General features: G+C 41.0%; 1 protein-coding gene across 1 annotated transcript; it reads right to left on the bottom strand.

Annotated features, from left to right (window-relative positions):
* Positions 1–2443: 2443 nt before the first annotated feature.
* Positions 2444–13496, bottom strand: LOC133402005 (basic helix-loop-helix transcription factor scleraxis-like). The gene is made up of 3 exons (XM_061675550.1): positions 12692–13496; positions 12304–12520; positions 2444–2974 (listed from the first exon to the last, which is right to left on the bottom strand). Exons 1-3 carry the CDS (start codon positions 13078–13080, stop codon positions 2936–2938), a joined length of 645 nt encoding a protein of 214 aa, XP_061531534.1. The 5' UTR covers positions 13081–13496; the 3' UTR covers positions 2444–2935.
* Positions 13497–23146: the final 9650 nt, after the last annotated feature.

Below are 23146 nucleotides of genomic sequence, written 5' to 3'. Positions count from 1 at the left end.
GGCTAATATAGCAATAGTCCGGTGCAATGACCATTGTGCAGAGGGCGCCGAGACTTCAAGGAGTGTATGCAGTTTAAAGCGACGAGTAGCACGATAATATGGGACAATGTCGATTGTGCAAATGTTGGCTGTTGTCGTAATGATTATTTATCAAGTTAAAGTGTTCCACGTTGTCATTGCTAATGTGTAGTTAGTTTTAACAGTTGACGCCCTGCTGGGTATGCTCTGGTGAAGGAATTGACCAACAGGTCATTCTTTCACACACTACCTGAAGTATGCTCGTTTATGTTCGCATTAGCAGTTAGCTTTCTGAGCAATTGGCAAAAATTTACAAGGCGGGCCGGCTGTGCACTGTCTGGGCTTCCTGTACATTACAGTCAGGTGTTCTCAAGAATCAGGCTTGTACTGTATTTCTTTTATTCACTTTATTTACCAATCAATCAGCACACAGCTAGCATCTATTTGACATGAAACTACATTCTTCTTCGTTTCTTTTTCTTTGCCTCTTTTTGATGTAATGTTTTACATAGTGCCACCTAGTGTTCCAACTGAGATACCACAGTTGAATAAAATAGTACCTTTATAACAAGATGACAAACTTGTGCTCCTCTTTTTTTAAATTAATGCTTCATGTTTTGGCAAGAAAAGTTTTAAATGAAATCTTTTTATATTCGTGTTTGAAATTGCCTCGCTAGAAATTTTTGAAGACAAGAAAATGCAGTTTCCTGATATATGCCCAAGGTGAATCTCAGAAAAATATATCTAAAAGAGGAAACCAATTGGTGGTTCATTATTAAGTGAAATGTCTTTTTCGTACTTTTTCCACCTGAATACTGCAATGCACACAGTTGCATTTCAGTCATCTGTGGTCATATTTGAGTAAACCCACATCAGAAAATGTAAGTGGTGGAGAACAAATTACTGTAGTATGTTGTATGTTTCATCTTTTTAGTTTTTTCTATACCATAGCTTTCATACATAAGTGAAACCTCTCTGACTAGTCCGGTGAAGGTTGTTTTTATGCAACGGTATTTTAAATGTCTCCCTGTGCTTTTGTGTTTTTTTTGCATTTTTAGTATTTATATCACAGGCAGTCACTGATGGTGTAGTGGTATACGCTCCTGCCTTTGGTGCGGGCAGCATGGTTTCAGTTCACACATAGTGACGGTGTGAATGTGGGTGCGAATGGTTGTCCGTGTCTATATGTGCCCTGCGACTGACTGGCGACCAGTTCAGGGTGTAGTCCACCTTTCGCCCGAAGTCAGCTGGGATAGGCTCCAGTGCCCCACGACCCTAACCAGGATGAGTGGTGTTGAAAATGGATGGATGGATATTCTAGGCAAATGTTTTTTTGTCATTTATCTGTTTTTGTCATGTATCTGTTGGAATGTTTCTGCTTTTAATTAACTCCATGTTGTGAGACATCAATTAAATAAATTTTTCAAGCATTATTACATGCTAGATGCTCATCACTAATAGTAGGTCAACTGTTAATAGAGACTAGATAGATACATTTGATATTACAGACAGACAGACAGACAAAAACCAACGTAACAAGTGTTGTGAGCCTCCACACCCTGGAAAGTCATCACCACCAGGCCAGTGGCTCTCAAGGGAAAAGGAAGGAAGAGCCAACGAGGAGGCGGTGAGAGAAAGAGCATGTGGAGAGGTAAAGAAGAGGACAGCAAGGGGACACAAGCAGATGTCCAAGTAGCTATACCTGCAGATTCAATTCCACCTCATCCATCCCCGCTTTCCCCCCCTCTTTTCACATTCCTCTGTGCTCCTCCTATCCGCCTCATCCTGTATCCTTCTGTCTCCCTCAGCTCTGATCTTGCTGCCCCCAAAGAGCAGAAAAAGGAAAAGGGGAAGAAAGAACAGTGAGATGAGAGGGGGGAGTACGTTTGGGCTAAAGTACAAGGGGAGGAAGCTGAAAATAAAAGTTGAATTTCGGTGGAAGCAACTGTAGCCGCTAAAAAGGACCGATTATTGCGCCATGCTTTTTTAAACCCTGCGATTGGCTGGCAACCAGCTCAGGGTGTACCCCGCCTCCTGCCCGATGACAGCTGGGATAGGCTCCAGCACGCCCGCGACCAAAGTGAGGAGAAGCGGCTCAGAAAATGGATGGATGGATGGATGCTTTTTTTAAACTAAAAATGCTAGTTTTCAATCAACTGTTAATTTCTCCACTTGTCTCAACAGCAAGATTCCCAATAAGATGTAATGACTGGAACAGGAAATATGACAAGATCTTATGCCACCAAAATGTGAATTGAATTTACTCCTGGATACAAAACAATTTATTGACCATCTTTAGTTATTTTCCAGCACAACATAAAAATTGTTCTCAGAAATAAGAAAACCACAACAAGAGTTCCAGCATGTAACCACCATATAATGCCATAAAATTGTGAAAAAAAGGCAATGTTTTGTGCAAGCGACTCTTAGTTAATTTTCAAGAAACTGATATGCCTGTTAAATAACATAGTTTCATATATAATGTTATGTCACATAAATATACATTTATATTACAGTTTACACAGCTTTTGATGAATACAAATTTGTCTTTCATAGGTTTTTGTGTTTTTGTGATCATGTGCCAAGTGCTCTTTACACTCTGTGACTACAGTAATAAAGTCCCACAACTAAAAGGTCTTCATGGCTTCTACAGTAAATGCATGTCACAGAGAGTCTTGAAATGCTTTTTTTTCCAAAGTGAAAACACTCAAAAAGTTCTCTTAAGAGCACTGTAGAAAAAGTTATACAAGGACATGCTTTTGAAAAGTTGTTGAAAGTCTGATAAGAAGTGCTGTAGTACTTGAAGATAAGTCTCAGAAATGTATCGCACATCTAATGAGTCTTCAAGCTACTGTATTCAAAAACAATAAATCACTGAGAGCGTCGGCTGTGTGGCGGCCTTTTCTCCATTCGGTTGTTAACTTCGGATGGCCGTCTTCCTGTCTCTGTCTTTGTTCTGCAAGAGAAGACAGCTTTCAGATTATTGCTCACACAAATCAAATACATGTTGGAAACAAAGCTAAATCAATATGCACTTTTTTTTTTTTTTATCACGGCTTTTAAACTTCTTAATTCCTATCTTAAACTAGGTATGTGGTGTTGTTTGCTAAAATAATTCCAAATTTAAGGTTACCAGCATTTTAAAAATGAAGTGTGAACTTTCCCATTTGATACAGCAATACATTTTGCCTGGAATATCAAAGTAAATATTGAACTATATAAAGTACAGGGAACATGAGAAAAGTTTGAATACATTGAGAAATAAAACTTTCTCTCTCTCTCTGTATGTATATATATATATATATGTGTGTATGTATGTATACGTACATATACTGTATATATATGATTGGAAGAAGATACATATAGAATACGGTAAAATGATAGGCATATGAAAAATGTATATAAATGTCAACATTTAGGGTCAATCTATCCTTAATCCTGCTATCTAAAATTATTTATGAAGTATACACATCTGTGAAGTAAGAAATATATATCATCATGTCAGTGTTGCAGCAGGGTCCTGAGCCTCAGTTGCCTCACCCCTCACCACCACCCCCCCACCCCGCCCCCTCCCGTGTCTGTTTAAGAGCTGTAGGCCTCGGCAGTAGCCGGCTAAAAGGCCTTCAAGGTTGGGACCAAGGTCATTTTTCTAACTTCTCAGACTGATGTGACGTTTGCATTATATCAATGGACCGGAACCAAATGTAACTCACTTTCTAAAAAACACATCCATCCATCCATTTTCTTTTTTCTTTACCGCTAACCCTGAACCGGTCGCCAGCCAATCGCAGGGCACATAGAAACAAACAACCATTTGCGCTCACATTCACACCTACGGGCAACTTAGAGCCTTCAATCAACCTACCATGCATGTTTTTGGGATGTGGGAGGAAACCGGAGCCCACGCAGGCACGGGGAGAACATGCAAACTCCACACAGGCGGGGGCGGATTTTGAACCCTGTTCCCCAGAACTGTGAGGCAAATATTCTAACCAGTCGTCCACCGTGACGGCTTCTTAAACACAGTCTGACTTATTTTGGCTTCATTTCAGCATTCCTGTATATGTGCACCAACTGGTTGCCAAAGGGTAACAAATTATAATATTCACAAACAAACCCACGTGTATATCACTGGAAGTGGTGTGGACTGGAAAAAAGTGAAAAAGAAAACCCATCATGATTTTAATTAAAAAGCTAATTCATTAAAAAGTGAAAATGCATCATCATTTTCTACGGTACTTTAAATTCAATCTATATCGTACCTCTGTTTTTTATAATCTATGCTTGGCATATCTATTTTATTGTTGCAGCTCTGCACCAAATCCTACAAACTCCTTTCGTGAAAGTGACATAGGTTTATGTGACATGGCTGAAAGTTTACCACGCACTGTAAAGTTGTAGTTTTTACTGCAGAATTAACTCTTAAAAAGGGTAGCAGAGATTGCTGACTTTTAACTGAACGTGATTTCTGTCTGACATCATGAGCTGGCATTTGACAGGAGAGTATTTATCTGTGGTATCAGAGCAGCGCACTTTTGATTTCCTGGCTGGTGGACTGCTTCTCTATCTTGCCAGGAAAATAACATCACTTTTTCCCTCCCCCTCACTTCTCGGCTACTATTAAACTTTAAAGTAACGCTCGAGGGATTTTAGCGAGCAGACTACTGAGTGATATGCAACACATCAACCCCGCTTCGTTTATTGTTTTTCAAGGCTGATGTTTCATAGATTAACTCACAGCTGACAAAAGATATGTAGCCTTTCATAAACAAGAGAAATACTATCCAGAGAAACCTCATTTAATTCGGCTCTAAATGCACTGAAGGAGTAGTAGCTTTTTTAGAACTATAGTCTGTGTCAGGTGAAGTCCTAGATGAAAAAGAGTTCTTTCCTGTCCTCTCCTGACTCCCCTCTCAGACAGTCTCGACTAACCGTGCGGACCGTGCCTCCTAGCTTCCCACTCATCAGCCCCAACACCTGTTCCACATTTCCTCCCAGACTGTGCAAAAGGTGTAGGTGTTCGGAGAAAAAAATTGGCTTGACCGCCTTCAACAGCCGTGGGTATGTGATAGATATCAGGGCAGAATGAGGGGGTGAGATCATTGGAATTAGGGAGGAATCTGTCCTCCCACTCACTAAGGTGACTTAAAAGAAAGAATCCTTCATCCAAGCGGGTGAAGAAAGAAACTCATTGTAAAACGTCTGATCTCTGTTCATACCCATACTTAGAATGAGAACGTGCTTATTTCAGCGACTGAAACGAGAACAATCGCGACCACAGAAGCTGCTACTTGTACTTTTGTGTACATTGATCAACAGCAGAGACAGTATTAGTGTCCTAAATGGAGAAGTGCGGTTTCGGTTACAAAATGAAGTGACCCATGAGAGGATTTAATCAATATTACAGTGATTAATGGATTAAAGGAACATGAAACTATAGTCAGATTGTTGCCTAAACCACATAAATGGTAGAATGATGTACATGTGTGTATGTATAGATATATAAATATAATTTAATTTGAGCTTGAATATGACAAACTACTTCCCATTTCAACAGTACACCATTATCGGAGCACATTTCAATTTTCACAGTTGTCTCTGTTGCATTTGCAATCAGAACAAGTATAAATTTCCATTGCCCTATAAGTGTGTCTTTAAATTACTAACACAATTGTTCCTCACTGATTGGCTGAGAGAAATCCAGTGCGTCATAGTGTGGGTTGCGGGTCTATTTAACAGCGACTTCAATTTCCAAATAAGTGCCTTCTCTGATAACGGATTAAATTACTTCACCTTCATCCAAAATGACAACATTACGGGTAGACAACAGACGGTGGGAAAGTTGGCGCACGACTCACCCGGCCCTACAATTTGTACAATTATTAATTTACGTCTGACCGCCATCACTTGGACATGTCCCACCTGTGGGTGCAGAGCAACAGTGCCACAGCTGCGGGTGGGGGAGGAGGGCAGTCTAGCGGGGTGTGACTAGTTCAGTCCAAACAGGGGGAGGAGGTCGAGGGGGTCTTTAAGGCTGACTGGGTAGTCAAAACAATCTCTTGAAGACTAATTCCGGCATGGTCGCATGACATCCATCTCTCTCTCACCAAACACACACACAAACTTCCCATTGGAGCCATTTGTCCGACACTAATATGATTACCCGATGACGTTTACTTTAGATACGATATGAGGATATTAGCACATTGAGCCAATATTATTGTTTTATCAAGGTGAAAGAACTTTGTGTTAACCTTAGTGTGAAGACAGTAAACGCTTACCTATCAAAGGCACAATTGAACTTTAATATTGTTTTCCTGTGAAACTCAACCCAGGTCGTTCCTTTTTTTGTGGATTTTCCATGCTCTCGGCCTATTTCCCTGTGTTAATCCATTCTGTCAAATGCAAACATCTAATTTAGTTCCTGGCGGCACAAAGACAGGAATAACTGGTTGGAAAATATAATTTCATTTGGGCCCAGCTCTGTAAATCATATATGGAGATTGGTATTCAAGCATGAAATAAAAACTGCTCATATTCCTTCAGTTCAGGGAGTGAGCTATAGTACAGTATGTACAGTAGAAATGAACACATGGAGCGGATCATACGAGCTGTAATTGCCCTCATAAATGATCGTCCATTTAACAGCAGATTAGATTAAAGGCTCGTATTTAAATGGTGCAGTCGTCGTGGCAAGTGAAGTAACACGCTAACTAAGTCTCGGTCTGCCATTATGTGGCTTGGAGACATTAGACACGCACTTCACACTCAGTGTGGTTTGCAAATAAGCATCCTCGTGGCTTTTGAAAAACATTGGGTTTGTGTTAGATTGCCTAATCCACCACATGTACACGCCACAGTTTAATATGATGTTATAATTATTCACAAATTGAGATGAGCATTCCATGTCAGCCACTGTCACTGACATTAGTAGATGTTTATAATACTGCACATATATAGAATTTCTTTTTTTATTTTTATTTTGATTTTAGTTACATGTAATATGGTTTTAGGGTTATGTGTGAACAACCGTTTCCCCCTTGAGACCGAATGACAACAAAATGATAGTTTCACTAATAGATTTTGTTAGTTATATGACCTGGCTTCATCTATTGCTGTTAAATTGGGCTTTAACTGCTTCCATCTGGACTGAGAACATACAGACAGGTCCACGCATGACGGCACTGAGTCGCACACACTGATCAAGGCAAACACACACACATGCCAGTCGTGAGCAAGAATATATGTGAAAATTGCCCCCCCCCCTCCCCCTTTATTAGCCACCTTCGATGCACCTCATTAGCATCCGTTAAAATTAGAGGCAAAGTGGCAACAGCAGCAGTATCAGCAAATGAGGGTAATTTAGTTTTCATCTATGACCTTGAAATGTCTACTTTCATGCACACAAGTGATGTCATGCTTTTTTCCACCCAAAACAGACTAATAACCAAATGACTGTAAAAACCACAGTCATTAGTTTGCTCCTAAAAGTGCTATCCATGCAGTTAGGCTCTCATAGACGCATGCTCCATTTGGTCTCCATAGAGAAGCAAAGCGGAGTTTAGGCAAAAAAAAAAAAAAAAAAAAAAGTTAACTGTCCAAACTGTAGGACAAATGGCAGGCTGATTATCCCACTGAGTCTGTGGCTATTTCTCTCCCTTGTTTTCTCTCCCTCTCCATGTCTGTTTCCACAACTTCCTGCACACCATTAGTTAGGACGTGTTGAAAAGGCTGTCGTGATCCAGGCCTCCTTAACTGAGTAATCATATAGGGGTTTTTGGATGTCTCGAAAGCAGCAATGAACTGCCGTCTGGCTCTGGAAGAAAAACGAGGAGACTCGGAATGACATGGTTTTGATCAAGTCTGTTGCGTGCTGCACGGTGTGCCCACTGGGTGCGTGGTTAGGTGCACAGGCTTGCTTGCGTGTGGGTGTGTGTGTATATATATATATGTATGTCGTATGTGTGAGAGGGTGTGAGTGTGAGCAGGGAGGGAGTTTTTTTAACAGAGCACTTTCCAGGCTTCTTTAACGTCGCCATCAAAGCTTAACGCCAATGTGTTTCTAATAGCGGCAGCTGAATTAAACACTGGCTGTACGGGCCACAGCGCAGGATAAATCATTTTCAGAACAATTAGCTCATTTGTTGCTCTGCTCTACACCACCAATGACTTCCAGACACAGAGAGCAAATGTGTGTGTGTGTGTGTGTGTGTGTGTGCGCATGTGCCATACAAGCATGTTACGTGCTTCACTTCAGTGGCGGTGTCACCAAATACACACTCATGCACTTTCGCTGTCATTAACAATAGCCTCCCTGATTCAACAAAACGATGAGCCTGATGCACAAACCCACAAAAAGAGATAAGTCACTTTCCAGCTGTGCTGTCTTTCTGTTCAGCCACACAAAATAGTCAACACATGTAATTACTTTTTACTGTAGCCCGCATGTAATTTGAAAAAAGTTTAACAAATTAGGAAAAGTCTACATCACTTGCTATTTTACAATACTGAGTATTGACATTCCTATTTCTAAATGTAAACTATCTCTAAATACAATATAAGGCTACCGGACATATGGACAGACCTGGACTTCAGCCATTTCAGTTTCTGAACATTTCTCCTCATCGCCATCACTGGTATTTTTTCTGCGGTGGCATTTTGTCTGAGTATCAGTAAAACACTAAAAAGTCAAAGAAAAAAAACAAACACAGTTGATGTTGACTCTTTAGATGTGCAATAAACTAAACCAGAAGTGACAAGATGACGAGGAACAAATTGGAAATGCAAACGGACAAAGAATGTACTCAGGACACCAAGTCTCATTTTACCTTCCCGATCGTATCCCCTCTGTAATCACCCGCTCCGACTCTGCCGTGGAGCCCACTTAAATGAGTCTTGGAGCCTGCCAATCAAAGTTAACCCCTCAATCTGCGCCTCCTTTGTTCACTCCTTGAAAAATAGCAGACGCGCTAATTTCATTTTGGCAGCTATGCGGCTTTCAATATTGTCAGCGCGAAGATGTGGGACAAGATGCAATTGTAAGGTTTCTCTGTTCATCCATGTTTATTTGCTGTACTGCGATACTAAGGAGATCATAAAAGAATGCTTAAAAGGGAAGAAAGGCTTCATGTGAGCTAAAGAGACCCAGTGTACTGTCATTACTAGTATCATATAAACTACATGCATCAACCAGCATCAAATATTGATGTATGTGTTAATGGGGATTTTTTTTATTTGTATGATCACTATGAATGAAACTTGCGGCAAGCTACCATCAGTGTCGGTATTGAGTATTATTTGAATAAATATAACTCCCATTAGTTACACCAAAGTGACAGCATCTGAAAACATCTGTATACATTGTATGTATTGACGGAGTGTTGCAATAGGACTGGTGGTGCTTCTAAGACAAACGAATTTCAGAAGTCCAAAATTGTGCTCATTAACATCACTGCAAAAAAACAAAATTTTGTAAAAGTTAAATAAATAAATACATAAAAAGATATTAAACACATTCACACTCATATGAATAGTTCGCTGAGAGGGTCAATCCAATCTGACCATTACTATGTTAGTGAAGGCAGAATATTAGATACAATTGTATTGGATGGCATTAGATTGTGCTTGGATTTACAGTATATCGCTCCTTTCAAGGGACACAAGGATGCTATTGACAACATATAGAGTTTTGAGGACAGTACAGAGGAAATTTACAAGGATTTGTCTAAAATTGCCAAGATTTCATTTTATTTTAAACTTTATCGATAAAAACTACAGCATTTAAATTGGCAACATTCACATTCCACTTTACTGTCAGAATTGGTGCACAGCATTGCATTCAAAGCAGATGTTGCTCAAGGCTAAACCATCAATCCATCTGACCAGTTTGATTAGGCGATACTGTTCCACTTGTGTTCTGCAGGTAGCAATAATGCAGAGCTACACAAGTTAGCTTTTTAAAAATTATTTTACATTTTCTTTTACTGAAACTTCCCCTCCTCGTAGGTGACTGCCCCCAACGCAAGCAGACTAACTGCTAAAAGTAAAAATTAATTCCTCAATCTGTACCAAAATTAAATAGGTTATTTTGTGTGTCTTTGTTGTGCATCACCCAACTTCAAAGTTTAATGATAATTTGTTATGTAATCCAGTTCAGTCACTAACCCACCAACAAATGGCAATCAAACGATAAGCTTGCGTGTTTGTTGGAGGAAATCCCCTAACATTCATACAGTTGTGGTGGAGGCAACCATGCAAAAACCTTCTAAAAACTTGAGTGTACGAATATCTGGCAACTACAGTGCCCTGCATGAACACACAAAACGCATGTCCAGCATACAAAAGGCTAATAGGAAACAGAAAAATGTGGCCGAGGGTGACGTGCGGGAGACACAGAAGTTTACTACCCAGCATGCATTTCCAGGTCCATCATGCATCAGCAGCAGTGAGTTGACAGCAGCAGATAGTATTACACAGCTCCTACTGACAGCACTGACCTCCACCACGCAGGCTGATCGATATGCCGACGCAGGGGCGAGGGAATGAGAGAGGCTTGGGGAAAGATCTTCAGGAAAGAAGTGAAATGGAGACGTAGGTGAGCAGTGGGCACGTGCGAATCAGAAGCAGAAGGCGTGAAGCAGACAGCAGACAGGAAGGTTGTAGCCCATCTTAACTGCAAATTGATGAAAATTTGGTTTTGGCTTTATATTTAAACAGCAATTGATTGGGGCTAACAGATGAAGCAATGGCAGTGAAAATGCGTGTAGGAGTTCAGTGGGCAAGTCAGCAGGCAAAAGTACAATCTATGGCCATAGGATTGTTGTGGTGTTTGTGTTTGTAACACTTCTCAATCAAAGTAAACGTGTTACACCACTAGTCTGTCCAGTGGAGTCAAATATTTGAAGTCTGTAAAATGTTCAAAGTCCCATCGCCAACTACTGGCCTGGCATGCATATGATTTATTCGGTCATTTTTTTGCAGGTTCGTGTGAACAGTGCTCATTTTGACAGCATAGCCTGACCAAGTACCTGAAGGTTAATTGTTTTCATTTTTCCTAGATTATTGTTCTGTTAATGTAATCTAAGGCAAGTGTTAGGGTTTGGACACGGAGGACATCTATGGCTTTAATTCATGTAGGTGCGGAGGAGGGGGAGATTCAGGTTATCCCTCAGCGAAAGGGTCTCTGGGTTTCTACACTGAGGAGAGTATTGTCTTTCACACACTGCTGGGGCGACAGGGGAGTCTGCCAGATGTCAGCTCCTTACTCATAAATCCTGCTAAATGGGCAACGTCCAGATCAGAGAGGCAAAGTTGAGTGGACATCACCTCGCTATCACATTGGTACATTGTACATAATTCAAGTTCGATATTTTCAGCTCTTTTTTTCACCAACCCAAAACCATTGCTGACAGTGCTCTCCATCTTATCATCTAGTTCACGTGCTCCATGAATTAAATGCCCAGTACTTTAGACCTCAACTCTGTACAGTTTCTATCACGTGCCAAGTGTGATTTTTTTTTTTTCAGTTTGTAGCTTTTATTGTGTTGCAAATCTTGTTTAAATATTGGCTCATGTTCATGTTGAGTCTGAATTTTAGTTTGAATTATTAAGCTAACTGAGGAAGTACAGTATGTGTTAAATATTTAAAATATTGCATTTGTTTTGTACCAATAAGTCCTTGCCAGTCAAATTCTTCATTGTCTCAGGTCCGCCATGACTTTAACTTTCGCATTTTCAGGGTGACATCAATACATTCTTGAATAGGGTGTTTGCCTGCTGTGTCAGCTCTCAAGGACAAATTTTAACCAAGACTATGAGATAATAACTTTTTTTTGTCAGTGTTGCTGCAAGACTTTTCTGTTTTCCTGCTTTATTCTTTAACTGTGAATCATTTTTGTCACAGGTTTTTGCCAGGGTTCGGGAAACCACCAGAATCTTTCAAGCCACCTGTCTGACTAAAACTAAGTCCCAACAGTACAGTTATACACAGTCTTTCACCCCAAAAGCGGACATTAAAGAGTTTCTGCCCTCGGGGCCAATCGGGTTTATAGGCTCAGTCACTGATGTCACACCAGCTTTAAACACCTAAATGACCCTAAACCACAACACTATTGTGACGATATGCTCAAGTTTGGGGGATTTCAAAAACGCTATTTTATATAATTTCAAGTGTACTTTACTGTGATTTCGGTATTATTGCCAATTTGGGCTGTATTTATGGAACAGGACAATGACAGTTTCAACACTTACAGGCGCTATATTTTGTTATTTTCTTTGTCTGCTCACCATTTTTCTCTGGTTGCTGAGGCAGAACGTACAGATGTGCTTGGGCTGGCCTGATTGGTCAGATCCTCGATTCGGGGAGGAGTTGACGTGAAAGAACGGCGGCGATGGGGCGTGGCAGGGCTGTCCGTCATGCAGCCCCTCACCCAGGAGCAAAACGTTCCCCAGATGACTGATGTAGCTGCTGGCCAAGCGAAGCGTCTCGATCTTTGACAGTTTCCTAGTTATTGAATTAACGCAACACGTATTGTAATGATGAAGCAAATAACAATATACAATGTTGTAATAAAATCAACTTAGATCTGGAGATTTTGTCATTGTTGCTAACCACAGGAGTAACCAGAGCATATTTGTCTAATTGTGTTTGTGGGTATTGCGAAAGGTTGCGTACCTGTCGGCAGGCTCAGTGGGGATGAGTGTCCGTAGCGCGGTGAATGCGGTGTTGACAGAATTGGTTCGATCCCGCTCGCGAGCATTGGCCGCCGTCCTCTGACGAATTTCAGGGGGGCCAGATGAGCCCGGGGCTCCCAGCCTCCCTAGGACGGCCTCGACCGCTGCCGTACCTGCTGCTCCCATGCACAGCTTTCTCTTCCTGCTCATCTTGATGTGAAAGGCAGACGGGGACGAGGAGGACAGGCGGAAGGCCGCAGAATTGGTGGAGTGCTCCTCTGAGCCTGAGCCTTCGCTGCCATTCTCATCATCATCTTCGGAGAGGAGAGCAATGTCGCCGTACAAGAAGCGGCCCGCGGGAGACGCCGTGCGCAGCATTGCGAAAGTCATCTTTAATGCTGTCAATCCCTGAAAGTTTCTCTTTGACGGGTTAGTTAAAGGAAAGAGACAGCTAACTGGCTAAGTGTGGTCAACCAGGCGAGTAATGAGCTAAATGATTTAGTTTTTTTAACTTGTGCCTTGCAACAGCGGCGTGGCTGCCGATTGATGCTAAAAGTGCACTGCAACAGGTGGCTGCAGGTTCCAGGATCCTCTTCTTCTCTTCACATCCCAAGAATCACTCTTAAATCCTCTGGAAGAAAGTTGAGTTCTAATGGCATGCTGAAGTCTCCACTCGTGTGTTGTTGATTTGCTTCAAGCAAACTTGAAGTCAATTTGGCTCAGTTTGGCTGCTTCAGTCCCCACTACAAAAATGACTCACCGCCTATGGCAGCAGTTTGTTTCTCTCTCTCTTTGCTGCTGTGCTCCACGTGTGTCTGCTGTCTGAGTGTTTCCGTCTGCCTCAGGGTTTATAGCCGGTGGGAGGGCCTAAAGAGTCCCCTGCTCCTCCTTCGGAGAGGCGCGGGTCCCTCTGCTGCCGTCTAGAAGTAGGCCAGAGAGACCGGAGGCAAGAGGCAAACCATCAGCAGGAGTTTGTTTTGGCTGCACACCAGAAACTTTCAGGGGGATTCCACCCTTTAACACAAGCTGCATCGCTGTCGTTTACTGTGTGGCTTTGGTGCCCACTGACACTCATTTCTAGCAATGAGTGGAGACACACCTTCGATAAAAATACAGCTGCGATATAAAATTAATGTCTCTAATCTGGACAAAGCTAACAGTGGCTAGATGAAAGACAAACTCACTCAGTAGTCGTTTGCTTGTGACTAAGAACATTAACACATACTTTCTTCTACCACTTCTTCCAGCTCACCACGATACCTTTGGCACAGTTAACCAGATCTATATGCAGTTTCATTGCTGGGTGTGTGCCATTATTGTAGCGCGACACAGTGTAACCCAACATTGATATCAGCAAAGAGGAACGTGACACTGCTAACAACAGTGGGTGCATGCGGAATTTGGTGGCCCTTCCTTGGCATACGGCTGTTTATGAAGGAATAAATATAAAAAGAAGACAAGCTTTATTCGGGGAAGAAAGCTTCTTTTATGTTATTGACATACTACTGACAATTCTGTCAATCTATTTAAAGACAGCATGATGTCTAGCTCCACCCTTTCAGTACTGTAGCTCTGCAGTTGGCACCCAGACAGAAGGATGGCAAAGGTCTGCGATATATCAATTAGTGACAACGGAAACTTAACATTTTGTATACCGCAACAAACTAAACAGACGAGCTTGGTGTCAACTTGCTTTTCATGTCACTGTGCAGTTATTCCACACATACTAACTTTACTCCAAATCAATACACAAAAGTGGAATTTGGTTTTTAAAAAATGTTGTCCAGCCGCTTTTTTCACAACCACAGAGTTTGAGTTGTGAAGCAAGAGTTTGCCTTTCCCTGTATCATCCTTTCCTCCCTCGGTCTCCCCCCTCTGTGTTGTTTATGTCTCTGGACAGCAGCAGGCTTGGCGGCCAGCAGCCGCAGCACTGGAAGATGGCCATCAGTCAGGGCTTGTGGCTGAAGCCGGGAACTGGATAATTATCCCGCAATGGCTAGTAAAAGCAGTGATATTAGAAGACTTCTCGATCTGTCCATATATGTATATCTGCCTATCAGAACTCACTGTGACTTTCCACTGTAGGATCTCCAAAATGTGCAAAAAAAAAAAATAGAAAAATGAATGGTTTTAACCAAACTATTTTTTAAAAACTTTTTATATAAATAAAAAAACCTCTGAGCTACCTGTGGTTCATTGGACATTTTCATCGATGACCTATTGACGGTCACTACAAAATGTTTCCTTTGGTGATTTTTTTTTTTTTAACTCTTTCCTGTCCTACCCTACTTAAAGTCTTTGGGATTTTAATCAACCATGACCGTCCAATTTATGGCTTATTGCCAGGGAACTGACTGACCTTGGATATATTTTTTCTGGTGTACAGTAAATTTGCCGTGGGTAAAGGTTGACAGTCAACTCTGAAGTGTACAATCCTCAGTAGTCCAGTGCTGAAAACTGTAAACCCAAGTACCATTCCTGGTATGCCTCTTTTGTGTAAATTGGCAACAGCAAGTAACTGTTGAAAACGAATAGCACAATGAATAATCTGTCAGCGTTACATAATGTTACAGTCAGCATTCATCACTCCTGCCTCTCCACTTCCACTTGTACGGATTCGATCCCCTGCAGTGTCAGACCTCATGTTTGTATTAAACCATTGACATACTCTTTGTCCATCTGAATACATCAATTCACAATGGGATCCTGGCAAAATAGTACTGTACAAGCAAATATGGTCATAAATAGTAATAAATTGACGATGCTATAGCATTATTATTTTCAGGTTTTCTTCAACACTGTCAAAGAGTTATTAATAGAGGTTTACAGTGATGTAGACCTGGATTGCATCAAAATGAGAGGGACCAAGTTAGTAGGAGAATTGCTGATGAGGCACTTCTATATACATATGGGGGTGTACCTAAGACCACATGGAGGCCAATGTCTGCCTTCTGATCTGACCAAGCACTGCCGCCGCCAAGGCATTACGCTTTTCTGTGATTAAAAGAATATCATTTACGGTAACGTTCATACAAACTTCAAAGCAATTGAAATTTTCGAGAGCCGCGTGTTTGCTGGAGCCTTGATTCTAAAGTCTAGTAATAACGTTTCTGAGATAATTTATATTCTTTAATTGTTCTTAATGTTCAAAATGGGTTGGCTCCATGTTTACTGATTGGAACATTGGTATTTTCAGAAAGAGCTTTAAAGTGATGTGTATATTACCTGCACATAACTCCATAATCAGCTCCATTCATAATCTTAATTTCATTGTCTAGTTTCATAACTAATGTATTCTGATTTTTTTGTACAGTGTTAGACTTTTTATGAAGAAGGTGACCCTTTAGCCACGCTGCCTAAAATATGGCAAGTATGCGATCTGAACTTTCAGGACTCTGTACTGATGGAAGGCAATGAGCAAATCATTCGTGTGGGTGCCTTTTGTCACCATGGAACAAATTAACAGGTTGAAGTGGTGTTCATAACCTAGACAGTCTACTCCACAGTAGAGTGGGCGAGGGCAATAAAACACTGAGATATTTGCCAAGTCTGCTTCAGTCGCGGTGGTCCATCATTACTTCCTCTGATTTGCATCTCCCATGTGCGGGTCTGATCGCACACAGTATCCAATTCTCCCTGAATTGATGCCTGCAGGCCAGAAAACATAATGCAGACATAGGGGCTTTTCATAACCACACGTGGCAGCATTTTACAAAAGAATGTAGGAAGATTAAATAATTTGTTTTACAGCTTGGTAATTGTCACATTTGCATAAAATGACATGACAGGTTGACCCAAGGTTACCTCCTATATCCTTGAATGGGGTATGCGTTGTATATTTTAGAATTTTGGGCACTTGATAAAGATAGCGTTTTACCTTATATTGAATGGTACCTACATTCTGTTGCTTATCAATGAATCATTGACTAGTAGTGAATGACTTTCACTGGCGTGTAGGAAATCTAATACACTGAATTCGATTAATACACTGAATTCTTTACATTCACTCTGCAAAGTGCTTATGCATTTTCAAATTCATGTGTATTACTCATTTTAAAGAAAACCGCAACCTCTTTGTTAGCTATTTGTTAGCTATAGAAAGAGGTGGGTAGAGTAGCCAAATATTGTACTCAAGTAAGAGTACTGTTACTTTAGAACAATATGACTCAAGTAAAAGTAAAAAGTGGTCCTCCAAATATTTACATGAGTAAGAGTAAGAAAGTTATAAGTGTAAAAAACTACTCAAGTAAAGCGTAACTCCCGAGTAACTTGGGATTTAAAAAAATAAAAAATAAATCATAGCAGGAACGTCAAATAAAATTTAAAAAAAAAATCATATATTGGAGTCCACACACACCTGCCACCATTTCAATTTTGAACTGACCCTACATAAACATTATTTGCTTTATTCACTTAAATGACTGAATGAAGAAGGTCTTTGCTGAACAGACTTATTGATTGTGTGTGTGTGTGTGTGTGTGTGTGTGTTTGGGCAAGTGAGAGAAAGAGACAGAGAGTGAAACACCTGCAACTTACCGCAAGGTGTTTTCTCAAGTCAGAAGTGGGCTGAAATATCCATGTTTGGCCAGTCATAATTTAAGACTACGCTGCATGACAAAGCTGATGTTTTTCGGAGTCTGTAACGTAAACACTCGCAGCTGTTTTTGTCCCCAAAAAATGAGTCACTTTGATTGGGCCACGTAGTGTCTATGTGCAGTCATGTGATTACCTTGTGCCGTCTGATTGGTGAATTGGAGTCAAATTACACTAGTGATGACGTTGGATTGACACTACTCTGACAAGTACAATTTATCCAAAATGTTACCTGAGTAAATACAACAGAGTAAATGTAAAGCGTTACTATCCACCTCTGGCTGGAGCTGCAAAATTTGTACAAATCTGTGGAGAGCTGTGTAAAAATATTCCTTTAAGATAACTTTTTTAAAAATGTATTGTTAAGGGCAGTGAGGTATTTATATATATATAATTACAAATATGTCAATTAAAAAACATTTTGGGGGGGAACTATTTAGCTATATAAAAGGGGCAAAACATTCAAAACACCAGTGTAATGCAGTGCAGTGCTACACCACATATTTTCAAATAAATGCATCTCTGTACAGCAATGGATAAAGCTAAGTGTTAAATATCCTTGTCAAGAGAGGCTTTGGTTCTGGATCTTATTAAATTGTGCAGGTGTACATAATGTTGTGGCAACTTGGACACTAAATAAGTGCTGAGCTCTTCCAGCAATGCCAGATCAGTGTGACTGCTTGACTCGCTACAGTCACACAATAAAGAACATATTTTCCACATGCAACACTATAGATGCGTTTTTCAGCATCCACACAAAATAACAAACAAATTATAACAGACAAGCATCACCTTTCTAGCTATATGATTATATCCTTAAAATAATATTCATAGTTTATGAATCGAGTAGTATTCCCCCTTACAAGACGCATGGAGCAGCACAGTAGTAGAAGACCATCTGAGAGTCATTAGCCTTCTCTCTCTCCTCCTCTCGCTTGATATTCTGCGCAGCTCAGACGTATTATTCATTAGTCTGATGAAAAACACCCACCAACATAGCTCTCGCACACACACACACGCACACACGCCACTATCACCCCTGTAGTCTCAGCCCAGCTGAACAGTTCTGGCGTGGGACCTGTCGGAACTGGAAGAAGGTCTGGACCCAACACAGTACCACAGAGCAGCCGTCTGGAGGGTAAAAAGAGTCTCCAAGGAAGTGAGCAATATATCGCAGTCCTTGGACGCTCTTTTTTAGCTTGAAAGTGACAGCAGCAGGAGGAGGAGGGAGGGGGAGGAAAGAAGATTCTGGACTTGTTATGGTGCCACTGAGCAGACGTCTGGAGAGGGTCATTACCAAAAGTCCAAAAGCATCTGTCTACTTTCCATGGCGGGCACGGAGTGACTGAGCAGGAAGAAGAATATGAGAAGGAAGGGGAAAATGGAGAAAGAGATGGGAAGACAGAGGAAGAAAAGTGGGATGGAAGGGAAGGAAATGAAGGAGGGAGGTAAAGAAAACCAAAGGGGAGAGAGTTGACTGCCAAAGCTCCAGACTTGATGGGATTTTGCATGGGGAAAAATGGTCGGAAGTGCCCCCCTCCCTCCCTTAACTTGCACCCCCACCACCCACACCACCACCACCACCACTAGCCCCACTTTCAGCCTCAGCTCCAGCCACACTCTACTGCTTTCCCCAGAGGCTGACTCTACAGCTGGCCTTATTAAAGCACGAGAGTCAGAGAGACAGAAAAAAAAGAGGCAGAAGGAAAGAGAGGTCACACAACTGGAAGACATCAGTTGAAACCGTGCTCGCTCTTTTAGCTTTTTCCGTTCATATCCCTTTTTATGATGGAGTGATAGAGTTTCTCACAAACACGCTGGTGGTGCATTGGGTTCAAACACATAATAAAAAGCTATTGTTTGATTGTTATTGTCACCATGCTGTAAAACAATGACACAAATGCTGCTAAATTAAAGTCCGGGTGACTTTTATTTGGTTTGTTTGAAAGGCTGTTGTTTTATGTCGAGGGATGTCTCTTTTAGTCGACTTCAGCCCAGCAAGATTTGCAAACAAGTAGAGCATAAAAGAAACTCTTAGGGATGGAAATCTGTTTCTAATCCATTTGCTGGTGTTCTTTTACAATTTGCTACAGCTTGTCCACATTCAGTTCAGCATGCTGTCTTGCCTGGAAGGGTTTCCCATCACACATGCGGGGACACACATTCACACTTTTGCACAGTGCATGCCGAATCTACCGGCTACTGATCTGCTCCCCTGAGGATGACGTTATATTGCTTTAACGTTTGAGCAAAAAAAGATTTACTCTTCAATTTTGTGATGTGGGCGTCAGAGAAGCAATACTCTTGGCTCACACAGGCTTCTTCAGCAGTTTCTCTCATTTGCTGACTTTTATTTACAAATGGCAGAAATAAAGTGCAGTCCTGGTCTGTCCCGGCAGCACGGCGGTGTGGTGATTAGGACGTCTGCCTCACAGTCAAGAGGTTATGAGCTCGAATCTCGGCTCGCGTTCTGTGTGGTGTTTGCATGTTCTCCTTGTGCTTCTGGGAGTTTTCCACAAGTAATTTTGCTTCCTCCCACATTCCCAAAACATATTTCTTAGGATAATTAAAGACTCTCAATTGTCCTTTGATGTGAATATGAGTGAGTGGTTGTTTGTGCCCTGCGATTGGCTCGTGACCAGTCCAGGGTGCACCCAACCTCTCACCTAAAGTCAGCTGGGATAGACTCCAGTTCAGCCGTGACCCTAATAAGGACAAGCGCGATAGAAAACGGATGAATGGCTGTTCGGTACAGTGGCCTGGAAGTGCAAAACAATATAACAAATTGTGAAACACTTTAAACACAAAAACAAAGCACAAAACACTTTAACATTTCAGGAACCACAAAAACAAAACACAAAACAGTTTAATATTTCAAAAAACAAATTAACAAAACACGAAACACTTTAACATTTCAGGAACCTCAAAACACTAACATTTCAGAAAACACAAAAACAAAACACAAAACACTTTAACATCTCAGAAACAGTTTTGTTTTAGTGTTTCCTGAAATGTAAAAGTGTTTGGTATTTTGTGGTTCCTGAAATGTTAAAGTGTTTCGTGTTTTGTTAATTTGTTTTCTAAAATGTTAAAGTGTTTCATGTTTCGTTTTTGTGTTTTCGTGTTTTGTTTTGCACTTCCAAGCCACCGTAGTTCAGGCCCAATATCCCCTCATCACTTGTGCACATGAGCAGTCTCTTGCATTAAGGCAATTCAGTTGAAGAGCTGTATAAAAAAAATTAAAAATTGCCCAAAATACACGAATGCTCAATTTATATTCACACAGATCATTATTAATTTAACTTCACAATCTACTGGTGTAGTGTAGAACTACAGTATATTGCATCATCCTGTGAGCGGTTTCTAATGTCGCACCATGTTCAACAACATGAGGCAAGAAAAACATACATTAAAACACCACTGTTTGAAGTGGCATCTATAAGAAATGTTATCCGTTCGACTCTTCTTGAAACAGCTCTCGCAGGCCCAATATAGAGGTCTAACTTGTAACTACAGTACCTACTGTACCTATCATACCTATTAACTGAGTGTGCTGAGGTGCAGTTCTTCACCACTACAAACTATAATCATTGTAATAAAGATACTGTGTTGTTAAATGAATGACAATCAAAACGTTATTATCTAAAGGAAAACTATAATTGCTGGTGTACCTAATGCAGTGTGCAGTGAGTGCTTTGTACGATTTCATTTTTCAAATATACTCTGAATTATGGTGAGCAAGCTTCCAAGCATTATATGAAACAAGCTGAGAAGCACAGTCACTAAAATGGCACCCAGGAGAGTGCAGACTTCAGCCAAGGTTGAACTGTAAATAAAAATGTAAGAAAGATTGTGGAGTGTGGAGTGTTCAAATTTCTGTCTGTATGTTACCTCTCCCTGGCTCACAGAGTTTATCCAACATTTTTGACTTTGGGAAGGGGGAATGCAAATGGGGAAAAAAATATATATTTTGTGTCAGACATTATATTATCAATCAATTTGGTTTTCTGATCTGACTGCAGCCTCATTAAGCAGGCTACTCCCTGGAGCACAAACCACAATATTAAGACCTATTGTGGGGCAGAGAATCCTTCCAGAAGTGAAGCACGAACAAAACCAGCTCCTATCAATAGTAAATATCCATATTTATACAATAACATAATTGCTTTGTGTTTGATGTTTATATTTTTGTGTGATGCTGCTAAAAAAGCTACCCCAATAAATTAACCTACAAACTGCAACCGAAGCAATAACTCTTGCCTTCTGACTATCTCATTCAGCGGAGGTAATTTTACATTGTCACAACTGCATTTCATAACACAGAGAAATAAAAAGTGTTCTGTGTGTTTTTTGTTCTTTTTTTAACCACAATCTTTCAATGTCTGAAGCAAGTCGATGGGGGTTGAACGAAAACAAATGACGCCGATATCAAATCAATTAAAGCTATTGTTGTTGTTGCTGTTGTTGATTAATCAAATTGACAAAATTTGATTAATCGTTGAAATCACAGCTGCTCTGCTGACCCCAGTTTAAGACGTTAGCCAGTAGCAGCTACATGCCTATCAAACAGAGGAGTGGTAGAAGTTGACGAAAAGAAATCTTTTGAAATGTCTTTACCACAAACAAGTAGGTGGATGCCTTTCGCCCACCTGACTCACTCACAATGTCACTTTGCTCAATATATATTCAACTTGATCTTAAAGTCTCTTTCTTGACCGTCTGTTTTTATTCCCCCCTCCATTGCCACGCTCTCCATTTAACAATGATGTGTTTTTCTGTCCTGGGTTATGTGCTTCCCCTCAGACACTTGTGCTCAGACAGGCGGGCCAGTACTTTCCAGACCCACACTTCACTGCAAATGGGAAGTTTTTCATGTGTGGCCTGCTCCAAATTGTCCGAGGCAAGCTTTTTTTCATGAACAACTCAACTTTTATTTGCAGGAGCAATCCTGATAAAGTTACGACATGACTTTCACGTTGTGTTTTTCCAAAATGTTGGGCACTGGTTGCCTTCAGGACATTCCATGGTGTAATGGCTGCCTACTTTAAATGCCAGGCAGATCACATCACTGAGCGGGAAAGAGAACGACAGAAGTGGTACAGACTTTTTCCAAAGACGACAAAATTAATTTTAAGTTACCAGTAGTATGTAAACTCGTGTGGTGATAACTGACTATGCTAAAAATAATGCTTTCACATTGTTTTACTCCGAAGTCCTTTTGCGGCCAAAGAACCATATTTGGTTACGATAAATTAAAGTATTTAAACCTGATGATTTCCCCCCCCCCCCCCCCCAACATAATATACTGTAGTGTATATAGAAAAAGTGATCAAAACAATACAAGAAAGCTATATTATAATGATGCATGTGTAAAGAATACATTTATAATTATTGTAAATTTGGAAAATCTTATTACAGGCGGTCCACGGTTTACGATGCATTTATGTTCCAAAGGTGGTCACCTAGGGCTGCACGTCCATCCATCCATCCATCCATCCATTTTCTGAGCCGCTTCTCCTCACTGGGGTCGTGGGTGTCCTATCCCAGCTATCATCGGGCAGGAGGCGGGGTACACCCTGAACTGGTTGCCAGCCAATCGCAGGGCACATACAAACAAACAACAATTTGCACTCACCTTCACACCTATGGACAATTTAGAGTTGCCTAGCATGCATGTTTTTGGGATGTGGGAGGAAACCGGAGTACCCGGAGAAAACCCATGCAGGCACGGGAGAACATGCAAACTCCACACAGGCGGGGCCGAGATTTGAACCTCGGTCGTCAGAACTGTGAGGCAGACGCTCTAACCAGCCGCCCACCGAGTTTATGCGCAGTGCTGGCCCTGAATGAAGCCTTAACCATA

Source organism: Phycodurus eques, chromosome 4 (genome assembly GCF_024500275.1).
Source record: "Phycodurus eques isolate BA_2022a chromosome 4, UOR_Pequ_1.1, whole genome shotgun sequence".
Taxonomy (NCBI): domain Eukaryota; kingdom Metazoa; phylum Chordata; class Actinopteri; order Syngnathiformes; family Syngnathidae; genus Phycodurus; species Phycodurus eques.
Note: the sequence above shows the minus strand (reverse complement) of the source record. Positions and strands in the feature narration are given on the sequence as shown.